The sequence below is a fragment of the Halichoeres trimaculatus genome, unplaced genomic scaffold (genome assembly GCF_033239565.1).
Source record: "Halichoeres trimaculatus isolate MK-OKI-2021-1 unplaced genomic scaffold, fHalTri1.1 fHalTri1_scaffold_7, whole genome shotgun sequence".
NCBI classification, from domain to species: Eukaryota; Metazoa; Chordata; class Actinopteri; order Labriformes; family Labridae; genus Halichoeres; species Halichoeres trimaculatus.
The window spans coordinates 25,486,748-25,511,705 of NW_027437185.1; the positions used below are offsets into that span (position 1 = coordinate 25,486,748).

The following is a 24,958-nucleotide window of genomic DNA, read 5'->3' on the forward strand; positions in this document are numbered from 1 at the left end:
ATTTAAAATAAATCAATTTGAGTAAGAAACAAAAGACAAATAAAGTATTTCTACCAATTAGTTGATGGAAATTTATTCTATTCTATTCTATTCTATTCTATTCTATTCTATTCTATTCTGTTCTATTCTAAAGCCATTTAAAACCGGCTCCTCGTGTGACAGTCTGCTCAGGCCGGCTGAAGGCTGCAGAACCCACGGTGCTCTGGCGCCCTCAAGTGGAGATTGGACGACATTACCCTCGTGAAGAACATTTTTAGTCACTGTATTTGTTTAAAACAAAAAAAAAGAAAGAAAGAAAGAAAGAAAGAAAGAAAGAAAGAAAGAAAGAAAGAAAGAAAGAAAGAAAGAAAAAAGAATTGGAAATCTGCGACTTTTTTTTTGCATTTATTTGAAAAAAAAAGTATTTATTTATTGTTTACAAAAACAAAAGAAGAGGGTCTCCTAAAATAAACAGAGTCTGGCAAAATGATGACTGGATTACTTAAATAACGTAGAATTTTAAAAATGATTTAAAAAATTAAAGATTAAAAAAACAAATCGGAGAAAACGTTGTTTGCAAGTAAATAGCTGAAATAAATGGATTTTGCTTGTATTTGAAACGGCAGAGGACAAAAAAAAAAAAAGCTGAGTGCTGAAATAACCCATATACCAAGTACGGAGCTGTTGTTTCTTGCTTTAAGACGATTTAAAACGGTGAGCATGCTGAATATATATAAATAAGACCCAATATCGCGGCTTTTTCACTTTTGGGCTGATGCTACGCCCATTTCCGGATACTTACCCTACTTCGCACGCGCAGACTCAAATTTTGTGGCGGGGAATCAGGTTGAGGACAACAAACGTATAAGTCACTAGAATACTTTTACCTGGAGATCAGCTTCTGGGCACTGAAACTTACGATGGTTGAAGGTCCTGGGTGCACGTTAAATGGCGAGAAAATTCGCGCAAAAGTCCAGAAAGGACAGAAGTTGAAGGAGATGAAAGGCAGTTTGATCACTTCAACGGTAAGTCATAGCTTACGCAAGCCATCGCAAACACACGGTTTTGTGTTCTGTCTTTTGCTTCTGTTTGTTTCTGAGATTTTGTGTTCAACTTACAGAAAAACAGCCCAGAGGGAAATGCCTTCCAGCGCTTTAACGGTTGTCAATACACGGGTGTTGAGACTCTGGGCAAGGAGCTCTTCATGTATTACGGACCAAGAGCGTTGAGGTAAAACTTTACTGTCACACAGCCAAATTTCTGAGAACACATAATATCTCTAAGTAAACTTTTGCTTATTCACCCGAGGCAATACGAGTTGGGCTGAATCCCACCAGGTGTCATTTCGTTTACCCTGGCCAAAGATCTCCACTTTAGACACACTTCATGAGTGCTCAACAGCATGCCATCTTAACTAAACAACATGTATTTGCAAGAACAAAACATAGGTTGCCAGAATAAATGAATAGATTAATGGTAAATTAAGTTATTAAATCTGAATTAAAAGTAGCTCCCTAATTAACAAAATATATTTTTCCCAAGAACAAATGAAACAAAAAGTTGGAGCACCATTGAGGTATTGGACCTCAACAGCAACAGGGGGAGGAGGGTTTATGAGCCAAAAAAGAGTTGGTTGCCTTACCATGTAAAAGTTTAAGAGAAAAATAATCTTTATCCACGTCCTTTTTTAATTAAAGTAACCTGAAATAAACGATCAATTATTTGAATAATTGCTGACTGTGACTGACAGAGCGAATGGTTCATTTTTGTATTACAATATATTCAGATATGTTTGCATGTCTGCATGCTTTTTCTCAAAATACTTAACTGTTTATCATCTTATCTTAATACCTCCAAAATACTGAGACACTCAGATAAACTTAAATTTACAAAAAAGATTTGAGTTCCTAGTTTCCCATAACTCTTTCTTTAACCTTCATTCTTTTTATTTTCTTCATCTCAGCATTACTCTTGCTTTTTGTTTTCTACACAATTTCTTTTCCTCAGTTAAGGAGCTGAAATCTGTTTGTTGTTAATGTCATTTGAAATTAAATTTGTGATCTTGTGGCTTAATTTTTATATTTTCTTCAAGTCTGTTTTAGTTCGTCTTTTTGCACTTTGTAGCAAAACAAACATGTCAGCAGTTAGGAGTAAATTTAGTTTTTTATTACTGTTTTTTGTATAAAAAAATAAAAAGGCTGGCAATCATCAATTCATTCTAGGCATAAGTGTAGAGGTAAGGGGAGTATTGCTGCAGAGTCAGTAGAAAAATATTTATGCACAGAATAACTTTATAATCCTTGTACACACAGACACTCACACATATGCTATTTACTGTCAGAGCAGAGCCTGAGAGATTTCTATTGAGGCCTATAACAATTCTTATGGAGTCTCAAACTTCAAGGCCACTTTTCTGTTCTTTTGTTGCCAAGCTTCATACAAACTGTGCCATGCTATCTTTAAATGGTAATTTGTCTTTTCTCTCCTGTCTTTTATGCTCACATCCTTTCTTAGGGTTCACTTTGGTATGAATGGATCAATGCGTATAAACCCTGTTGTGAGGAAGGAGAGGACTGGCTCCTTACCGGTGCTGGAGCTCCACCTGACTAACGACACTGTGTGCTTCTATGACAGCACTGTGGAAATAAGGTAACGGGGACAACAGCATAGCCTAGATGGATTGAGGTGACAGAAGTTCACCTTGGGGTTTGAGTCTCATTCAGTGAGTGTGTCCTACATCAGGCTGTGTCTGAACACTGTGGCTATTGTTGCATGAAAAACACAGTCGTCTTAGCTCCACATTTGTCCTGATCATTGACTGCAAGGTCCTGGTGTGCTGTTCTGTCGCCAGACAGACATTTATTTTGACTGTCTGAAAAATCTCACCTATGTTGCCCTACCTCATAACAAACAAACTGGAAGGGAATAAATGAAAGAAACAATTTTGAAATCCCAAGAATGCTCCAGTTGACCTTGTGGCTTGCAGTAACAGCAGCCATATATTTTTGTAATACCTCCAGGACTCTATATCCGTGTTCTTGCAGGTTAACAGAGGACTGCGAGCAAAGGGTGAAGGCGATGGAGTGTCTGGATGTTTGCTCCCCAAAATTCAGCTTCTCCCGCTCCGAGGAGGCTGTGCGGAGCCAGAGAGGCAGGATGCTCTGTGACGTTCTCCTAGATCAGGCCATCATGCCAGGAGTCGGCAACATCATTAAAAACGAAGCCCTGTTTGACTCGGGCCTCCACCCAGCCGTGAAGGTATGGAAAAGATGATGGATTGTGTTCAGCAGAGGAACCAAGAAAAAAAGTGGGTAAAAAATGCAAGGCAACCCTGGTAGAAAAAGTTTAAGCCCTTTGTATTATTGAGTGATGCATTGCAATGAGGAGGGTGAAACGGGAGAAGACAAACAAGCGCATTGCGGCACAGATATGCCTTCATCCCAGTGTCGTTTGGAAGTGTTTTTCATTCATTCTTAGGAATGCTTTTTTGTTCTGAAATAGGGTTTTCCTCTCATTTATATTTATAAAAAAGCAACACACAAATAGGTTCTTTTCCTGATCTGGAAATCCCATCAGGGAAATGTGAAAAATCCAATGCTCCACTGCTCTCAGGGAATATTTTTGGTTAAACAAACCGTTGAGGAAAAGTATGATTTCAGAGTGACCTATCTCCTGCCAGCAAGAGATGCTTTCAAGCATGAATACTTCTATTACTCAAATATTACCAGGGGCTCTTAGAAAGTATTAAATGGGGTCTAAGAATATAGCTCCTTGGACCAAAACATTACCTGGGACTTTTGGCCTCTTCTTCTTTGGGGACCACTGAATCTTTATGAGCCTCCCCTCCATTATCGAGCTCCTAGCTGTATTGAAAGAGCAACAGATGTAGGTGTGCTTTAGATCTTTTAACTCGCACGGAGCCACAGAACAGTTACTTCACCGCTTCCTGGGCTGCAAGTCTTTTGTGTGTGAGTTTTCTGCGCTGCATCATTTTAAATCAAGCCTCTTATTCACACCTGGACCTTTTTTTTCTTCTTGTTGATATGCTCATGTTATTGATTTGCCTGCTGTGCAGCGCCCTTCATCTCTGTTTTGAAATGAAAAGCTATACAAATATGGTGTGTTTGCTCTCTGGCTGCACTCTGTGACTAACTATGCCACTTTATTCTTAGGTTCACCAGCTGAGAGATGATCAGATTCATCACTTGGTGAAGATGACACGTGATTTTACTCTGTTGTTTTACAAGGTTTGTATATCACTTTGAAAAAACGGTACTAAAACTCTTCTGCTAGTTAAGATCTGTATGTACATATTTAGACAGATTCTACTAATGTGTTTGTATATATAATTCTAGGTTTTGAGCAAACATCTCATTTAGACAGACTGTTAATATGGCTTGATTCAAAATTCTGTTCTACTGAGGAAGGAGGGAAAAAAGCCAGAGCAGTTCTGCCTAGAGGAAAGACAAAACAAACATTCCTGCTCATGCATAATAGAAAAGTAAAGAGAAGGTGAATGTTTTTCTTCTTCTCTTTATCCTCATCTTTTCATTCACTCTCCCCTCTATCAGTGTCGCAAATCTGGCTCTCCTCTCTACAAACATTACAAAGTCTACAAGCGTCCCCAGTGTGGCCAGTGCTCTGATGTCATCACAGTCTGTCGTCTAGGAGACAACGGGAGGATGACTTACTTCTGCGGCCGCTGTCAGAAAGCAGATCCCAGCGGGGTTGAGATCAGGTAGACATCCTCACAGAGTTTTGGCACTTTGGCTGAAAGGCTGTTTTGTTGCTTTCTAGGACTGATGCATCCAGGTTTGGTCTGGGTTTTGACCACCTATCCAAAAGGATTTTTACCATACCCTTGTCAGTTAAAGAAAAGACCACATTATTTTTTATCATATTAATATTGCCCATCTTAGCATTTCATTCTCTGCATTTTAATTTGAACGATAACAGGTGAGTTTTATTTATTTTTTTGATTGCCTTTGGCTCTTCCTAACTCCTCATACTGATTCAAATTCCCCACCAAAATGCAACATGGCAAAGCTCAGCGTCACTTTTCAACACCTAGTCTTTGCAGAAAGTTCAAAATCCTTTTCAGATTATACGTTCGAAATTTGGAGAGGCCATCTTTGCAGGCAGATGGGCTTGGCAGGGAGTGGGAAGTGTTATGAGGGGGAGAAATTAATGCGCATATAAGGCTGTGTTTGCCAGCCAGGGCACAGGCTCAACACCTCCTGGGTTGTGTTTGAGCAGAGCTTTGCGAGGGGTTACAGCCTAAAGCCCTTACAACGCATTACACAGCTGATAAAGCAATCTGCGAGGAAAGTTTCCTGAAAGCTGTCGCTACTTTCCTCCTGTGTGACTGTTGGCGTTGCAGATTTGCGCTCTTGTCAAACATAGTCAGGCTTCATGTCAGAGCAATAACATGTATGCTCGGAGCAATTATAGGGAACACATCACTCATCCTCTGCTTGAACTGCAAATGTTGGTGTGATTTAAGTTTCCTCTTTGCCTGTTTTTCTGTAATCCGTTTACAATAATAGCTGTTGAATTATTTATGTTTATAGCTCATTTCGCACTTGCGGTGCCGAGCACTAATTGCTTGTTGTATAAGTAATAAAGAAAAGGGTTTTAATGCAAGTAACGTAAGAAGTATACCTCAGCTAAACCAAACACTGAAGTTATGAACATAAAAATGTACTTTTAGTATGTAATTTGCCAAAACAAGCCATCACCCAGTTACTTATTGTGCTGTAATAAAACAGCTCAACCTTGCTTTTAGAGGCCACAGTGATCAGTCTTTGGTGGGTAAATATGTATCGGCTTTCCTAATTTTAAACTAGATTGATGCCCTTTTGTCTGGACACTAGCTTTTCCATCATTAGCTGAGTTCTATTTTAACACGGTTCCATTATTTCTTCGTCTTCTTCAGCACACATGTATTATTCATTAGCATGCCTGTTTTAGCATCACAGGTTCATTAAGACCACTCCTGTCACTCTTTGCTGTCCTTTATCCAGTAAGCTTCCTGTCAGGAACAGTCTGATTGGCTGGGCCTACAATGACAGAACCAATGACAGCGTGGCTAAGAAGGAGGAAGAGGACTGGGCCTGTCAGCTCTGCACGCTCGTCAACCCGCCGGCAGCTAAAGCCTGTGAAGCCTGCCTCAGTCCCAGACCTGAGGGTGAGAATGTGTTTTCTTTTTTCACACACTTGCAGCATTTAATGGGGCGTCAGACTGTCCTTGTTAAGGAAAGATGAAATAAAAGCAGCTGCAGTTTGGCTGAATGATTCCTTGTACAGTTTGCAGTTGATGTGTAAGTACTTCTGAGCAAGGCACCAAAGACAAAGCAGCTGGAGTGGCACTGGCAGCTGGAGGGTTTGAAAGAAATGTCCTTGCTATCTCCCTTTTGCAGACACCAAAGCATAGCTGAATATTTTACTTTATGAATGTTGTGTTGTTTACTGTTTACTTTCAGGATCAGGCTTTAAAATTTCAAATTCATCCTGTTTTCTCTTCATAGCTGATTGAATAGCTGTTAAAGAATGACTAAAATGTGTCCATGGATTATTTTCATGGTTATTTTTCAAAGCTAAGTACTCCAGCATCAGTACACTGCTGACTTGTCAAGTTACTGTTAAAACTACTGCAGTCTCCATCATGTTCTCCAAACCAGTTCAGACAGAAAACCTCCTCTATCTACATATGGTGTTTCCTTTATTCATACCCAATTTAATTACAACACTTTGCAGAGGTTTTTCACCCTTATACTGAAGGAGTGGTGCGTTAGATTTAGTAGCGTCCTGGTGTCATATAAATTGGTTCACTTGTAAGCCAGCATACTGCATACAGACCAGCAAAACACTATTATTCAGATTTTAGGTGATTATTCCCTCATGGAGAGATGTCAACAAATGGCCTTCAAAAATAGTCAGTATCTGCCAATGCTTGCAGGTATGTCTGTTTCGCTACTCTGCTATAAATTTCTTCAGCCATCATCATCATTTCTTCTGAAATAATAATATTTTCCAACCCTAAATGATGACATTTTAAGTCTTTAACAGTTCCTGGCTAGTTTTTGATGTGAAGTCGGTTATGATTACTGTAATAGAGCAATGTAGTCAAGTATTGCTCCAAAAGTCAGTGTCAATCAAGTTTTAAATCTTGGCCAAAACATGGTCAAGATAACATGACTATGTAAAAAAAAAAAAAAAAACTAACATAACAGTAACATCACATATCAACCAGCTTGCTCTCTATTTATTGACATCAGCATCAGCCATTGAAAAGCTGATACTGGTTGATTACTATCCCCCTCATTGGAATTCTTTTTCACAATAACCCCTTGAGATTCTCTCATTTTCAAGAGGGTCCTATTAACACACATATAAAACATAGATACAAATAGATAAGACATTGAACACAAGAATGAATAAAAAAAACTAGAAAAGCACTCAGAGAGTGCAGACCCCGCCAAGCATATTGTGATTGTCATGCAACACTTATAGCAGACTGTCTGCTACAATGTGGTGTTACTTGCAGGTTTTTATGATATGTTACCTGACAGTGTTGAAAATTATGATGACCCACTACATATTTCATATTGCAGATCTTAGCATCCAGACTTTTGCCAGGACCTGGATCCTACTTTTAATTCTGTCAGAAATTGTGGTGACCTTGTCTTGTATTCTTTTGCAAAGCAATCCCACCATTTATCGTGGAGTTATATACACATATGGTGAAACAGGCCCTATCTCACAATGATAAAGAATCCTTGAAAACAGTCCTGGATCCCGACGGTGATCCACATCACCTCCAAAATTCAATCACATCTTTCCTATCCCATTTTGAACATTTCCTGAAAGTTTCATCAAGATCTGTTTGTTACTTTTTGAATTATGTTGATCACAGACAAACTCTCCCAAAAACATAACCTCCTTGGCAGAGGTAACTACAAAAACAGAGAAAAAGGGAAAAACAAATAATACTTAATGTTACAATAAATTAAAACCAGCAGGGCTTATCAGGTTTACCCTGCAAATATTGAGTCTTCTGGGTAGTAGCTACATAAAGTAACAGTTGAAGCTACAAGGGTGATAGAGCAATGTCAGTATAGTTGATTCTATAATAAGAAGACAGGTCATTTTAAAATAGAGGAAAATATGATCAGCACCAAATATCACGTCCACACACACATTAAGATATTCTTAAGAATCCTGTTTAATTACCGTCAATGGAGCCCCTAAATCTGACACATTGGTTTCTATGAAAGATTATCAGTTTATCACAATAATGAAATAAGTGGTGGTAAAACCTACTTTACTAAACATCAAAATGCAACAGTAAACCTTCCCTCCAGATTGTGAACTTTTTAGCTGGAAGGAACCAAGGCTTAACAATATTATCCTCAAACCTCTGGGAATTGATCTGATTATTTTGTTGGGACTTCTTTTGTTTTTAGATGTATTAGTGACATCAACAAATGTTTTATTTTTTAGACCTTGTTGACTGCTGAGCTGCTCAGTTCAATCAGTGTGGGGTTAACTTCTCTCCTTCTGGCATCCTAAATGTGATCTTTTTTTGAGTGTAAAAAGTTCAGCACAATATCGTCTTGATTACCATCACTGGAAATGTTAAATTTCTGAAGTTTTACTTTGTAGGGGCTTGGTTCTTTGATTTCTGCCTAAGGGATTTTCAGTGGAGCAGATTGTGACATTTTATCTGAGTACACAGCGTAGTAGTCTGCTGGCACATTTTTATGGCAAGCTAACCACTTAGAGCGAACAACAAGCTTCATATCCTAAGAGCTGCCTCTTCATGACAACAAGCTGCAGCTGCTGAACATGAAATCAGTTTCTTACTCTGGCTCCATCTCCACAGCCTGCAAAGACGACATTAGCGCTGAAGCATCACCCTTCAATGCTGATTTGATTAAACACCCCTGCATTGCCTTCAAGAAGCCACAAGGGGAGCGGAAAGTCAACTGGAGGTCTGCGTTGGGGACAACCACCCTTGTTTTCTCTGACTTGAGCCAGAAGCCAAAGCCCGTAAACTCCCCTCTGTCCCCAGCCGACAGTCATTTGAATTCCTTGGCGACAGAGCGAGGTTTATATAAATACAACTTCTGCCAAGGGACAACAAGCCCCAATTATGCCTCTGGTGGCTGGCAGAAGCAAAGTGCCGAGCGCACCAATAGGGAATCGCTGGCCTCCTACAGTCAGCCATCCAAGAAAATGAGAATTGATCACAGCCCCTTTCCCAGTAACAATGCTCAAAGTGGAACCCCCAACTCACGGTGAGTGAATCTCTCTCTCGCCTCCTCATGAATAAAGTTTATAATAAGTGAAGTTTTTGCAACTTCAGGGAGATAAGTGGGATAAAAAAGCATGTAGCTGTGGAATTTTTAATGCACATCTGATGAATAGCCACAGCAGGACACCATGTGAATACAGTTGTTTCTGAAATGTCATCACACATGTTAAGAAGAGGTTGTTTTCTCCCTAACAAGGGTTGATGTGACAGGTGTACTTGTGTTTTATTTTCAATTTATTTCTAACTAATAAGACTGTTTCTCCTGTTCTGCCAGTACAAGCAAAACAGAAGCGACAAGCCGCAGCCCCTCTGTTTCTTCCAGTCCCAGCACCCCTTGTTGTGCATCCCATCGTCGTCCAGCTGTCCTCAGGACGGTCCAGAAGGACGGAGATAACAAAGGACGACAGTTCTACTCCTGCTCTCTCCCCAGAGAGACCAAGTGTGACTTCTTTGAAGTGAGCACAGAAAGTAACTTATCTCTTTGGCATTATGAAGCCTGAAAATAACAAGTAGGGTTTTTTTTTTTTTTTCAAGGTGTCTTTAGTTTAAAGTATTCACAAACTTTCAGCATCGACTTTCAATGCCTGAAATCAGAATTGGCAACTGAGTAAAAGAAACTGTTTTCTCGTTTGCAGTGGGCTGACTTGCACTTTCCTTTTTGTCACCATGGGAAACGCTGTTTAATGAGGACCGTTCTGAAACTAGGACCCAACAATGGCCGGAATTTCTACACCTGCAGCTTTCAAAAGGGTAAACAGTGTGAATTTTTCCAGTGGGCAGAAAATGGACCGGGGATTGCCATCCTGCCTGGCTGTTAATCTGTTTCAGCGCTGCATTATTCAAGATCAAGCTCATATGTTCACCATCAATTTGTTTCTGTCCAAAGGACACAGTGGCTTGTTGTTGTCTGATGGAGTTTTCTGTTTGCATGTTGAGTGTGTCGTGTTCACCTTTTAAATGTGTTTTATATCTAGATCAAGAATAAAAATTTTAATCAAGTCCAATCAACCACTATTGAAACTTTGAAATAAAATGACTTTATTTACACGTTATTGTTTTGATATGAAATACAACAGTTAATTCATCAAGTACACAAAAAAGGGGGAAGCAATTGTGCATCATTAAAAGCAGTCCACAGATTTAAGGAGTGGTGTGTCTGACTCAGAATTTGATACCATGAAGTGAAACTGGGAGAAGCCAGCAACTTTGTTACAGGCTGCACCTGAAAAATTCAAAGGGAGAAGAATCACAGATTAAACCTTTTTATTTTTCTAACACTAGCTTTGACCTTTTTTTCTTCGTAAAGTGTTTTTTTCTATTGTTTCCTAGACATTTCTGTCAAAGGTGTCTAGCTATTTTAAAATCAGCAATAAGAGATTTTTCTTGAGAAGGAAAAGCGCCTGAGGCATTTTCTCAGACCACAAGGATGCACACACTGCATGTTGCGTTTTGAGTAAGATAAATGTAAACATACTTTTCCTTTGTTCACAAGAAAACTCCACAGGGCACTTCCCTGAGTCTTCTGAAGGAAGTGGAGGAAATGACATGCCACTTTAACTGCCACACTTATTTTAAACTTTTGTAGCTGTTGTCATGAGAACAAAGCGCACACTAGGCGGAACAGATTGTGCTACAGTTCCTCTGCAGACAGGATGTCAAACTTCAGATCAAAAGACAGTTTAAAGGAACTTTAAGGAAACTTGGAACTTCACAGTTTTGGTAAAACTGTGAACAGAAAGTAGACAGATTCACCCATAATACTAGAGTTTCTCTGTTTGATCTCCACTTGATCTGTAAAGACTGTCCAAACAGGCCTCATCTGAATACCCTCAAATTACCTCTGACCTTATTTTAATATTCTACTTTCCTATAAAAAATATCATAGCAAAGATGTTGTGAGCTTTAGTAGAATACAAACAAATAAAAATCTTAAAGATGAAATATTTTGTTGTACCTTCTCATTAAGCAATGTTCTTTAGCTTCAACAACACAGACAACACAATGAACCTGGAAGTATTCTGGTTGAAACACAGGAATCTTTGTAACAACTCCATGCAGTAGGTGACATATCAGGTTTATTTTTAGAGTTTGAAAGAAAATTGCCCTAAGCGATGCCTGTGAGTACGCATCTGCTTGTCTCCCTCTCAATAGATATGTTTGTGTCAGGTGTGTGTCCTGTTACCTTGGGCAGTGGCTAAGCAGCCTGTCATTGTGAACCCGCACACTCACCATAATGGCCTGTTGTGTTAGCACAGATGATGGCTCCAAAGAACTCTGAGTAATGCCTCTTGATTCTAGAAATGGCCGTCTTGCAGGCTGCCGAGGGATCTGCCCCGGCCCTCATCAGCTCCACAGCCAAGTAACTGTTGGCAGGATAACATGCAGCACACATGAGGCAAACTAACGAGGGCTGTCAGGGCCACCGACTAGGAGGATGATGAGGATGTGCTCGTGGCTATGGCGTGGGATAAATCTGATGCAAACAAATCTGATGTCAAGAAACTCAGATTAGATAGGGCTCAAAAATGGAGAGTTTCTCAGCGTTACAGAGTGGTGTAAGAGAGGTGTGCACAAGAGTTTTCAAAACGATTAGTGACGCCCTTACTGAAAATAACTAGCTTTCCAATTCAAAACTTTTCAGATCAAGGTTCACATTTTCCACTTCACTTAAAAAATTCCAACAAACTGAAAACAATAAAGCTTTACATTAAAGATCTCTCTCATGACAGAATAACATGATGAATCTAATGCTGAGGTTGTTTTTCATATTACAGCGGTTTCAGATTCCATCATTTTGCTTTATTCAGCTCTGAACAGTTATTGTTTATGTTGCGTCTTAATTCATGTCTAACCTGCTGTGTTAAACCTAAGCATGTGTCTAAAAAAATCAATGTGTCATAATTGGCAAAAAGCACATTTAATTGTGGTTATTGATATGTGCATTCAGGGTTGCAGACCTTAATATAACAGATTATATAAATATGTTTCCTGTAAACATGCAATGCTTTTTTTATTTAGCATGTGTACATTTCACCTTTTGGGAACCTTTTTTTTTTTAATTGGACAGAATCCATTCAAGCCATCTATTAACAAACCTTAGATTGATTAGTGCAACTTCATTAGTGGAAAAATGAGCATTGTGGATATTTTGGGGACATCTTGTAAAAATGATTGTGCAAAACATGAATAGCAGCAGACAAACTAAGTTATAGGTAATTGTGTTTTTTAGGCTTTATGCTGTCCCTTTTGTGACTTGGTAGTAAACACGATTTACAGCTCAAAATTTTCTTTTTTTTTTTACACAGGTGTGTTATAAAACCCTCTGTTTGGAATGCTTCGTTTCATCTGCTGTCTCTCTGAAGCCTCTTGCTCCACAAACCCCCTTCCCTTTGAATGGCCAGCTCTCTGGAAGCCATTGTTTCCTTTATATCCACATTTAAAACATGTGAAAGGATAATACCCCTCTTTAAATTTTACTTATACACAGTTATATTGCTCACACAATACTGAACAATATAAACTCTCATTGTTTTTTTTTATGTTGAATAAGGGACACTGGCAACTTGGGGAGCTAGAGGGATGATTGTAGCAAAAGCTCCATATGAGCTGTACCAGTGTATCACAGCTAATAAATCCATCATCCTGGGGTCAAATGTCTAAAACTGTGAGGCATTTAGATTTCTTCACAAGAATCCTTCAGGAGTGTATGATTTCAAAGTGAAATGTGTGTAGCAAACTGGCCTCTGTCAACATCTCTGAAAGGTAATGTACAACAGGTGTGATGTTTCAGACACAAAAAGGCAAAAAGATAATAATTCAAATCATTGGGATGAAAACTAGAATCATCTATCACCTCAACGTAAGAGATGCATGTAGTTAACACATGAAAATTGTCATTCCTCGAATTTGAAAGTGAAGTCCAAAAGAAGTGTTGGCTAAAAAAGCTTGACTACCAGGATAAACATGGGTATGAAGAATGAATTACAAACACTTTTCAGTCCACTGGTAGAAAGGTCTTGTTGAAAACTGCAGCCCTCAATAGTCTGAGGAAGTGACTCAAAAAGCCATGATTGAAATAGACAGCCTTGAGGCGTTCTGGTGTGTGACTGTAAAGCTTAGTGCAGCTTAAAAAAACAGCATGTGTCCTCACTCAAACTATCATAAATAAAAAAATATATATAAAAAAAAAAACTTCTGAGGCTGCCATATTTTCACAGCTTGGAAACAAACAGCTGAAGTGGAATCTCGCCTGTTTTGTGGAATGTACAGATGACAGTTTTGGGGCAACGCAGTCACATCTCCAAAACCATGGTTTCACTTCTAGCAAAAGATTCCTTCAATTGGCTGTTTAAAGACTACATGTGTCTCAGATGTCAATATTCTCTGAAACACTTTTTTTTTCAAAAAGAAAGCTGTGGAAGAGTTCCATTAGTCAGAGAAATAATCCTTTGGTACGGTACAAAAAGTACTAACGCAACATGTCTTTGTTGAATGCAGAGCTCTGATGAAGGGAAAAATAACTTTATCTGTACAGCTCTTCAATATGTTTTCATACATCTTTTAACTGAGGAAGAATCAATTGCAAACCACATTTGCTTCATAAAAAAAAACCTTTTTCTATGTCCCTGACATACTTCAATTGATTCCTTTTTTTCGGTGGAACAATTAAGAAAAGCTTAAAATACGGTATGTCTGTGAAAAATCTTTCACATTCCCTTTTAAATGGCTTATTTTTCTTTTCATGTGGCTCAAGGTAACATCTCAGGAGAGATATTTTTACTTTAATAGAACTGTCTTTGTGAACAGACAATGAGTGAGTTACCTTGGCAGAAAGCGCATCATGATGTCTCCGTCTCCAGTAGCAGCAGCACCGCCCACTAAGCTATCGGCATAACCCCCAGCTCCAGCGATTGGAGAGTCACCGACCCGACTGCAAGGTAGGGAGATGACAAGAGTGACAACAACCCCATGAAGAAAGCAGATGAAATGTCTAAATAATGACTCAGAAGCAGGTACATGTTTCTGTTTCTCTCTTGAATATATTTTTTTAAATAAATAAATAAAAAAAAATTGCCAAAACTCAGCCATAAAAGTAAAAGCCATGTTCGTTTATGCACTTAAGTCTCATAATTTGTTTTGTTTTGTTGCCCTCCTCAAACGTCTAATAAATTCCCCTTAAAAAGTACTTCAATGGATCTAATATAGCTTGGCATGAAGACATGAGGCAAATAAAAATACTTGGAAACAAAAAAGGTGGATTGTTGTTTGGAAAGATAAAAAAGAAATGTAAAAACTGTCCTGGCACCTGGAAAGTCATCTTTAGTCTCCATTCCCCAAATATAGTTATTCACAACACACCCATAAACACCTGTATTGTTTCTCTTGGACGACTGGTGGATAATGTCAAACCACTCTATTTCTGTTTTAACTTTTCTGTCGAACTTAGGTTTTGAACTTATTCAAATACTGATATTTTAGTATCCCAACGTCAGTAAGTAAGTGAGGGGATGTCGATGGTTTTCTGGGCTGAACTAAAACATTGGTGGTGGTGGTGATGATTTTGTCATGCAAGTATTCTTAAAGGTCAAGAATACAAAAATATCTTTTGTTCATGTTTTATCTGAAGGGTCATTTATCACACTGACACCAGCAAGATTTTCTACATACCCTGGAACTTTGTGTGTCATTCCATTAGTTGATGTGCCAACAGCTACATGACCACTTGAATCAAGAGCAATCATCCCTGGTTTAAAAACGAAAACAGTCATATAAAAAGTCATCCATCCTGAGGTTACCAAGCAGCCAAACAAAGTAAAACTAAGTTATGTTGAATCCTCTGAAGTAATAGCAATGTGATTTATAAAAAGGGGACAGGTTAGTTTATAAATTGATTTCATGCAAATACAAGTTTAAGACCTCTAACCTTAAGCTTTCTTTGGGAACATGATACTGGTAAATCTTTTACTCACCTCTGTCTCTTTTTCAATAAAGTGTTAAATACTTAACTCCTCAAACTGCCTGAGGGAGGATGATTGTACATTCAGTATTAAAGATTATGAAACATACCGATGGTGTCATGGGAGCGTGCATTGGCATGCTCTGCCCTCTTGTTCTGCTTTAGCATCGCTCTGGGCTTGTAGGGTCCACAGGACGTGGAGGGATCTGGAATCATGTTCTTTGGAGAGGGAAGAAAAAGAAAACTCAGCTATTTGCAGAAAAAACAGGTTGACACACACTCTGACCATGGACAGATATAAGTCCACCCAATATTTCACTTGTATGATCTATAACTGCTCTTAATACTTTCCTTTATATTTGCATTAAATGATGCCCTCTTTGCACTTTGATGACTTCAAGTTTTTTTTATTCAAAATTTGCTGCCAATGCATGTCATTACAAATGCATATATGTACAGAAGATGGCAGCAAAAGAAAACAAAGAAAAGTTTTGTATTGGAAATATCTTAACTTCCTTAACAGTCTAAGCTGTGGTAATGTTACATTTTCTCCTCAGATGAATAACATTTTGCAGTTTTTTTCAGGCCTCATTTTTATAATTCAACACAAGCATATGGTAAATTGCGAGCATTTGCCTTGATCTGCTGTGATCTCAAGTAATAAAACTATAAGGAGCTTTGTCACCAAGTGTGAGAATAATAAACCAGAGATTAATAATCAGTCGGGAGTCTTGCTCTGTTTGAATCTCCTGCTGCAGACAGAATGTGCTCTTCAGCAGTCACATTACATTTTTATCAATTCCGACAATCTGCTGTACCTGAGTCCAGTTCAAATATTGTTATTTATGCCTCAACAGATGGCATTAAAAACTAAAGGCCTAATGAAAAAACAAACTTAGGAATGAGACTTCATCATGTAGACCTGTACTAGAGTCCCTTTTAAAACACAGTCTGGTTGTAGTATTTGACAGCCCCTGGTATGAAATATCATGAAGTGAATAAATAAAACCCTGCACACTCTCCTCGCTGGAACAACACAGTCAACTTAAAAGGAAAAAAGAAATCTTAGTCTGGAGATTTGAAGGTGTTATTTGGGAAGAGAATGTGTTAGTTTTAAAGAATAGCAAGACCTGAGCTGTAGGGCATCACCTCTGCAGCAAGAGCTGACTTTTGATGAACTACTTTAGTATGCCTGTCAATTTCCCTGCTTAATATCAATCTTTTAGAAGCAGCGCGCCTGTAGCTACACAAGTGAGAAAACACACACTCTCCTACACACACATACACACCTTTCGATAATTAGGTTGGCAGTTGCCCTTCAGCCACTGTGAGAAAATATTCATAGATTTGTTGGTAGTCAGGTCTTCTGCGATGAAGCCCATGTTTTCAGCAAACACAGACGCTGTGAAGAGGGAAGGGATATTTTCAGGTCAAGTTAGACATTCTGGGCCATGCTGACCTTGGGTTATAAGAAAACAGAGGGTCACAAACAAAAGAGATGCTGGAGGCAATCTCATATTGTTTAGGCTTTGGCTTGTGAGTGAGGACAAGTCGTACATTGCTATTTTCCTGAACAGCCATGACCCTATTAGTCCTTCCAGAGCAGTGTCGCGGTTAAGCTGAACATGCGAGTTTATAATCAAATTTTCAAATGACTTATTAATATATGGGCGAAATTATTTCATATCGAAGAAGCATTGTCATTCTGGAATAATCAGCCTTCACCTTCCATTAAACAACCCACTGAGAAGCATGCCTCATCTTCTTCTCTGTCAATTTGCTGCACTTATGAAAACACTAAGACTTGAACTTCCCTTTATGGGCACCTTCCTGTTATACAATCATTCTATTTCTGTTCAGAGCTATATCTCTGACCCATGCAATCTTCCTTAACCCCTGATGTTATTGATCTAGGTACTGGAGCTTATTGAAGCAAAAAACACATTACTGTAAGTGCTTGAAGTGCTTTGGCTCTAAAATGACAACTGCTTAATGAAGATGATGACTAATACACATCCAAGTGTCGGGAAGTCTCCTTAAAACATTATTTATAACCTTTTTGACTCTATGCAATTTCAAAATCTATTTTGATCTGCATTAATAAGATTACATACTGCAACTGCGCTGAATTTTAAAATATGATAACTCCTAAAAACATGTTCATTTTACCAATAACTGCAGGAAGATGATCCACACCTACCTGACTCTCCCACCAGCAGTGTGTGTTCGGTGTGCTCCATCACAGCTCTTGCTACTCCAATAGCATTTTTGATTCTTCTCAGGTCTGCAACTGAACCAACCTCCATTGTGTCCCTGAGCACATCGAAAACAAGAAGAACAAACATCACTTCAGGCTTTGTGGATAGCTCTGTCTGTTTATAAGTAACATAACCTACAGGGACATAAATAATACATTATTTGACCTTTTTTTAAATAAGCTTATTGATGTAAATGTTTTATGGGGGAAAAAAATCTTAACTATTTTGAATACAAAGAAAAACAAAACTAAAAAATAACTTTTAAGGGCAGAAACTAATCTGACTTCAACATTAGTTATAAGATTATGGTTCAACTCAAAGTTTTCCATTCATAAAACATTCAGTTTCAAACAGAGGGTGATTTACAGTTATGCATGGGAGAATTACCATAGCTAACAAGAGCAAATAATCAGAAAAAGCCTGAAATGCAATGCCAAACTCAATGCATAACATGCAAATGTCAACATTAAGGCTGTGTCTATCGCCCCCTACAAGCCAGGAGCACTTTTATTTCTATCCTCAATTATGAAGGTGATTTTCTTTTATAAATGCTTTAAGCTATTTTTTTATCTGCATCATCTAGGTATGTGGAGTATATTTGCTATCAGAACAGTTGCCTCGGCTTTTTGCAGCATATTTTCTTATCCCTGCTGGTTTTTGTTTCTGATTTTACATGTATTTCTAAATATGTAAAGCTTCTGCATTGGCAGCTTTTACCCCCTGATTTTCATTAGGTGCTTAGTCAGGCACTATAGAAAAATTCATTGATCACAGATTTAAAGACAGATAACAATAATGTTTGAGCTGGAGTGAAAATGAAAAAAATGTCTTTGTGCACTGATCGAGGATTTTGCACAAACATCTCAGTCCAAAGGTTCCCACAGGTTTTAATTTTCTGCTTACATGCTGCGATAACCATTTGCTGGTTAGTACAATACCCTCAGCCCACTATGATTCTTCTCAAAGAGCAAACTTAGTACACTACAACAACAACAACAAAAAAAAAAGGGGGGGGGTATGTTAACTTCAATGCAATTTATCAGAATGCCAAAATATGATTTTTTTTCTGCGGGAAAAAATTGGAAGCCTATTTCTCATAAGTATAGGAGAATGTGTTTTTTTCTGTCTGAGTTCGGTGAGCTCTGATTTAAGATGAAGTTTTAAGTCTGTGCTTTGTGGTTGTGACACAATGGATTGCAGTCACGGAAAAGTCTGTAGATTTATAAACTCACATTTTTTTTTTATTTGCATTTACAGCAGGCTGTTTCAACTGGATTTTTTTAACCAGCGTGGGTGTTTTATTCTCATGCTCCATCAAGGTGAGCTGATGTGGCTTCTGTATAACGTATGCAGCTGTATTGTATTGTGTGTGGGAGACCCCTTCAACACCCCCCAACACTCCCACACACGCACACATATACTATGTATTCATGACTTTGTAACTGAAACCAGAGGTGCATAACAAACAGCCTGCTTATTGCATTTTGTCTGTCATTATGAGCTGACATTTGCCTCTCATAACAACTTCTTAGTGCATAAATGTTTGTACTTCAGGTATTAATAACTCGTTACCTTTCAGAGTCTAATGAGAATCTTAATTAGTGCTTCATTACAGGCAGGCTGACTGGAAAAGGTCAGCCAGTTATAGCTGTGAATGCTGTCGATGCCACTAGCAAAGTATAAGAGAGTTACACAATATGCTGACAGCTTTAGCTACCTAATGAGAGTGGTCAGCATTGGGTCATTTTTAATGAAATATATGTTATATATGATGAAGACATTGTCACAAACAGTTGCTTGTTAAACTAAATCATTTATTGCTTATTTTTTTTAAGCTTTGTATTAAGTTTAAAAAGTACTTGAGAAAGTATTTTACCAGGAGAACAAAACCAACAGATTTATGAAAAAAAAGGCTTATGCTGCTTTTCTATTACAGAAATGATAAGTCAGCAAAAATACATCAGATGTAAAGTAAGAGATGGTAAATAGAGAGGAGGAGGGTCATGGCAAGTTGGAACCTGAACTTTCAAACAATGACAGCTTCAGCGCTGCTATCAACTCAGACGGGATAAGTGGTACAGATAATTGACGGAAGGAGGAGTGGTGTCCCTGGTTAAATCAGCCTGCCATCATGTGGCTTCTTATTAAAATATATAAATAGTTACAAGGGTTGTGTTGAGTCCACCAAATAATTAGATGTTTGCACCAAAATAACTATTCAAATGATTATTATTAATATTATTATTATCATTCGAACACCTTAAAAATATGAAACAAAAAGTGTCTGGCAGCGTATAGACTTATTAACATCTTTTTTAATGAATTAATAAAAAAGTAAATCTTAGTAATAGAACACATAGTTTGTTAGTTTAAAAATGATCGGCATGTTAAAAAGTGCAGATTTTATTATTATTATTATTATTAATATTATTATTATCATATGTTGTGTCAAAGCTTAAGCACAGATACAAACCATTGCCCAGAGCTAAATGTAAACAAGCACAGATGATAGATGTCATCTCCTAGCACTGCGTGATTTGGCAGTATCTTGATCAAGCAAATGAAGATGAAGTTTGCATGTAGGCTGTAGCAGATTAAACTGGTATACAAACGCTCAGCCAGAGCAATGTGTAACCAGCTCAGCATGTGGACATTAATCTGCAGGGAGAACTGAGGGCTGCTGGTGCAAGATCTGGGAGCATTAGCCACACACAGACACACTTGACAATATTTACCAGCAGACTCTATGATCCTGCCCTAGCAATGATCAGTTCAGAATTCAATCTGAGCGTTTCTTAACTTTAGACTAGTTGGTTAATTTAAGTTTTATTTTAAGTTTAAAAGACTTTATAGTAGTCAACTGAGAACAATCCTGGTAATTATACAAGAAATGTGAATAATTTTATGAATTTAAAAATGTGCATTTTAAGATGAAACTAGCCTGTTACACACACAAAATTTGAGCTTCATCCATGATAAGAGATGTTGTATTTTTTTTTTTACCTTAAATGCCCAAACTTTTTGCTTTGTGCTTTGTGCTACAGTTTTGAAGGTTTCTCTTTCATAGCCTATAGTTTTTGTCTCTGATCCTTCCTGCATATTCTCTACTGTGTTAGTGTCTTGGCTTTCCTGCCAAAACAAACTGATCTCAGATAAATCAGACTTTTTTCTTGATATGATTTCAGTCAGTCCGTAGGAGTTTGTGAACTAAGCTGCATCTCTGGCAACAAGCTGCTCTTTACACCAACAGTCTGCTATTGAAAAAAAGTTGCTTTCCAGTAACCAATAAAAATCAAAACTTAAAACACCCATGCATTCTTTTGAATTGAATTTCTGGCTCCATTGCCTTGCATTATAATTTTGTTTTCATAATTTCCAAACATTATTCTGTTACAGGTTGTCTTCATTGATTACCCATTCATGATCATTGCATCCAGTGTGGTCTCTCCATTCTCATCTGGGCTTCCACCGTAGCCCACACTGCCGTCACACTGCTCTGTCTCACAGCGAGCACAGCCCCTCTCCACTGCATCCAGCACAGAGCCTCCAGACTGTAAGACGCTCCACGCTGCAGAGCAAAACAAGAACACAGCAACACATTAAATATACCATACACTACCAAAACAAAAACATTGCGTCCAAGAAACTCAGTGAACACCCCTGACTAAATCTAATAGTGTTGTGAATTTTGTCCACAGTGGTGCACAATGTTTGGCAGCTTGACCTTTTTTTTTGCAGAATTGGAGGGCGAGGTCATGAAGTACTGGGACTTAAGATTTGATGCAAGATGGATCCAGCTTGTGAAAGAAAGTTTGGAAACTTTTTTTGTTTTTAAAGTGTTATACCATCTGACAAAACTAAAATCATTCTTAAAACTACATGTTGACCTGTGTTTTTTCAAAGCTGTAAAGAATATGAATAACTGGAAAAGCACCCAGAAAGGGCAGACAACCGCCAAGCATATTGTGGCATCACACAACACTTGAGTCCTATTTAATGTTACACTCCCTTTCAGCAGACTGTCTACTATAGTGTTGAAAATTATGATGACCCAGTACATATTTCATATTCCAGATCTTAGTATCCAGAATATTGCAAGGATCTTCTACATCTGTCAGAAATTATGGTGATCTTGTCTTGTATTGTTTTGCAAAGCAATCTGAGCACTTGTAGCGGAGTTATATACACATCTGGTGAAAACGGCCCTATCTCACAATGATAAAAAAAAATCCTTTAAAAAAGTCCTGGATCCATCACCTCCGAAATGCAATCACCTTTCATTATCCCGTTTTGAACATTTCCTGAAATTTTCATCAAGATCTGTTCATTACTTTTTGAGTTATGTTGTTCACAGACAAACAGACAGACAAGCAAACTCGCCCAAAAAAACATAACCTCCTTGGCAGAGGTAAAAAATGGATAAAAGAAGTCACCTCAACCTGTAATGAATCAATAATTCCTTAATGACAGTGAATTTGTTGGATCTGGAGCATCATTAGTTGCATCCAAATTTTCACATCAGGCAGATGAATGAAGGCTGAAATGATGCACAAGATGACCAGTATGATTTATCTGAACACAGGGCAACTGTGAGCTGACAAGCATTTGGTCACTGATCCTCTAAGTGCCCATGGGGGATCAAAATACCAACTGCTGCACTGTCACCAGCTTGCCACTAAATTCTCAGACCATTGCTCTGTGCTCAGCAGGATACGACCACAAATTCCTCCTCCCATTGTTTCCCATTTATCCCTCCATCCATTCTGTCCGTCTAACATCTTAGGTAGGGGCTCTTGTCTCAGGATTTAATTCTTTTTTCTAATACATCAAACTCAGCAATACATTTTTCTCACTTAGTAAATGCAGCAAAATGGAAGAAGAGATTAGCCCGCTATTGTCAGCTGCTTCTGTAAGCCCCCAGAGGAGAAGAGATCTGCATGGGCGGATCAATAGCGAGAGCTCGCAGACTATACTTTTAAATATCTCCTCACAGAACAGAGGGCTGGGTACATTTTTCATTTTCAAGCCCACCTCAGGGAAAATAGGTGATGTATATGTGATGAATTAAAGGGTATCCATCCATCAATTGGTGAGATTTTTAAGTGAACTTCAGGTTTGATGTGTTACTCGAGATGTTATGAGCAACGGTTCTATCTTTTTTTTTCCCTGCTCAGGTTTCTCACCTGGTGGAAATCCACTTGACAGATTAGTCGCGAGCAATGCTGAAATATTTTCGGTTTCAATTTGAACATGTCCAATGTATCATCCTGAAGGAAATCAAATAGAGAAGAGGCAGACCTGGCAGAGGCAGCAGTGATGCTGAGTGGACCCTGTTCATTTCCTATCGCCATCCCTATCTCTGATAGCTGAACACTTGTGAGCTTTGGTGTAGAGCTACAAGTCTACCAGGAATGCACAATATCAGGTTCTGGACAATCTTTTCTATGCTGACATTTTACTCTTTTTGATTGATACCAATACATGGATACATTTCTGTAAAAACACCATCTCTCCTGTAGAATTTAATGTGACAGTCTATTTGTTCAAATGCTGAAATTCAGAAAAATGATTGTTGCTATCTTTTTCTGAATTTTTGAATGACTGAAATAGAAGCTACTGACATGCTTTTACTAGTGCAACCACTTTTTCATTCTCACTTTTCAGAAACTCATCATGCTGTTCAGAATGATGGTTCTTGGGGTGCACAATCACATGCGTGATGCAAAAAGAGGGCTGTTTAGTTCTTCCTTCAGTTGCCCATGCCTGACAACCAATGGACCTAGCATTTCTACTGTCCGTGTGTGACATTTAAAAGCATCTCCACACAGCCCCATATTAAATGTCATTGTTGGAGTGTGAAAGCTGTCTTTGCCTGATTAATGCATCACGTTGTCAATTTATTGTAACAGTCTATTTGTTCAAAAGCTGACATTCAAAAATATGGTTGCATTTTTATTTTCAGTCTTAAATAGTAATAATTAACTTGTTAAGCTTTTATCATCTGTTACTGATATGCTGTTCATCTATCACCCTAGTATTCTGCAAAAAATGATTTATAAAAGCATTTTAGAACATTGTGAGAGGAAAACAAAGAGGACTGTGGTCACTGGACTTGAGTAAAAACAAGGAAAATATCAACATTTGATTTTCACAAAGGGCTTTTCGAGCTGTATCTGACAACTGTTTACACAATCAATGTATATATTGTCTTCCCTAATTTGTTGATAACTTTGACCATTAGAGGACTGAAAACAAAATACTTTAAAATGAGATTTCATTAAGGTTGAAGGACACTGAATCAAAGAATAACTGCAACAATTAATATACTATTTTAATAATATAGTTGATAATTATAGATCTGTTAAAGTGATTAGGGGAGTTGTGAAAGTTGATCAAAAGGTGTTTTAAGTTTTGTTTTTTTTTCAAAAGGTTTTTTTTTATGCAGAATAAATAATTGATGGCATGTCAAGTTGTCTCACTAAGCTGCATGATGCGACACTGAATGGATTAGTCATGTCATGAAGCAGTTTGTATAATTACCACCATATACAACTAAGCATATTTCCTAATTATAAAAAGACAACTCTGCAACTGACAAGACTTTTAAAATACAGTTATAATTACATGTTAAAAAGTACATGCACTTACTAAAACAAAAGCATATTGCCATCATCTCAGTAATTACAGGGGAAGTCACGCTGTCCTCGGGAAAGCAGAAAACGTCGAATTTCTGCATTTTTTTTTTTAAATAAAATGTCATGACTCAATCTGCAAAGCTATTCCTACAAGCTTGAAACATGGCACTCAATGCACTTTCGTTTTTTACCATCGCTAAAGATACTATACAGATCTGTGTAAAATGTTGCAAAGTTGTTGAAGTTGTCTACCCAGGTTTTTAAACAACCAGGCACTTGCAGAAATAATATATCCGTGTTGTAGACGACCCCAAAATGTTTTTAAAAGATACTCTTGAGTGGATATGACAGTGATTTTATCCCCGACACAGTTTGTGTTTGCAGTTAAGCCTTTAGCAACAAAGTCACATGACTTATCAGTTCAGTGTAAACATTATTAAATCGCGTTTATCACGGCTTACCTGCAGCCGTTGCATTCTTGAACGGCCATGTGTTGATAACGAGAGGTAGTGAAGCATGTCCGAACGGAAAAAGTAACGTTACTGTGGAAATTAGGAGCGATACTAACAATTTTCTCTGACAAAACGGTGCACGAACGTTACAGTACATATTGGACTGCTGCCGTCACTCTCTTTTCATTTTTATGCCTTCACACAATCGTTACTATACAGGACAGTGTCTCAGCGGACTGACAAACAGAACAGGCGGATGAAATGAAGTATTTAAAACCATAAAATCGAAGTAAAGAGGTTCACATTAGTTCACTCACATAACGTTACTTTCAAACTTCCTTATTTTGTCACGTGTTTAGTGG

At 38.1% G+C, this 24,958-nt stretch overlaps 2 protein-coding genes across 2 annotated transcripts; one reads left to right on the forward strand and one right to left on the reverse strand.

Annotated features, from left to right (window-relative positions):
• Positions 1 to 839: 839 nt before the first annotated feature.
• neil3 (nei-like DNA glycosylase 3) lies at positions 840 to 10,353 on the forward strand. The gene is made up of 10 exons (XM_074674505.1): positions 840 to 1,004; positions 1,100 to 1,209; positions 2,494 to 2,628; positions 3,024 to 3,237; positions 4,152 to 4,226; positions 4,551 to 4,717; positions 6,003 to 6,166; positions 8,864 to 9,278; positions 9,570 to 9,750; positions 9,931 to 10,353. The coding sequence occupies exons 1-10, from the start codon at positions 900 to 902 to the stop codon at positions 10,111 to 10,113; spliced, it is 1,749 nt and encodes a 582-aa protein (XP_074530606.1). The 5' UTR covers positions 840 to 899; the 3' UTR covers positions 10,114 to 10,353.
• Positions 10,354 to 10,377: 24 nt separating this feature from the next.
• aga (aspartylglucosaminidase) lies at positions 10,378 to 24,907 on the reverse strand. The gene is made up of 9 exons (XM_074674506.1): positions 24,606 to 24,907; positions 20,924 to 21,077; positions 17,452 to 17,564; positions 16,541 to 16,653; positions 15,362 to 15,470; positions 14,963 to 15,038; positions 14,118 to 14,225; positions 11,525 to 11,658; positions 10,378 to 10,517 (listed from the first exon to the last, which is right to left on the reverse strand). The coding sequence occupies exons 1-9, from the start codon at positions 24,751 to 24,753 to the stop codon at positions 10,417 to 10,419; spliced, it is 1,056 nt and encodes a 351-aa protein (XP_074530607.1). The 5' UTR covers positions 24,754 to 24,907; the 3' UTR covers positions 10,378 to 10,416.
• Positions 24,908 to 24,958: the final 51 nt, after the last annotated feature.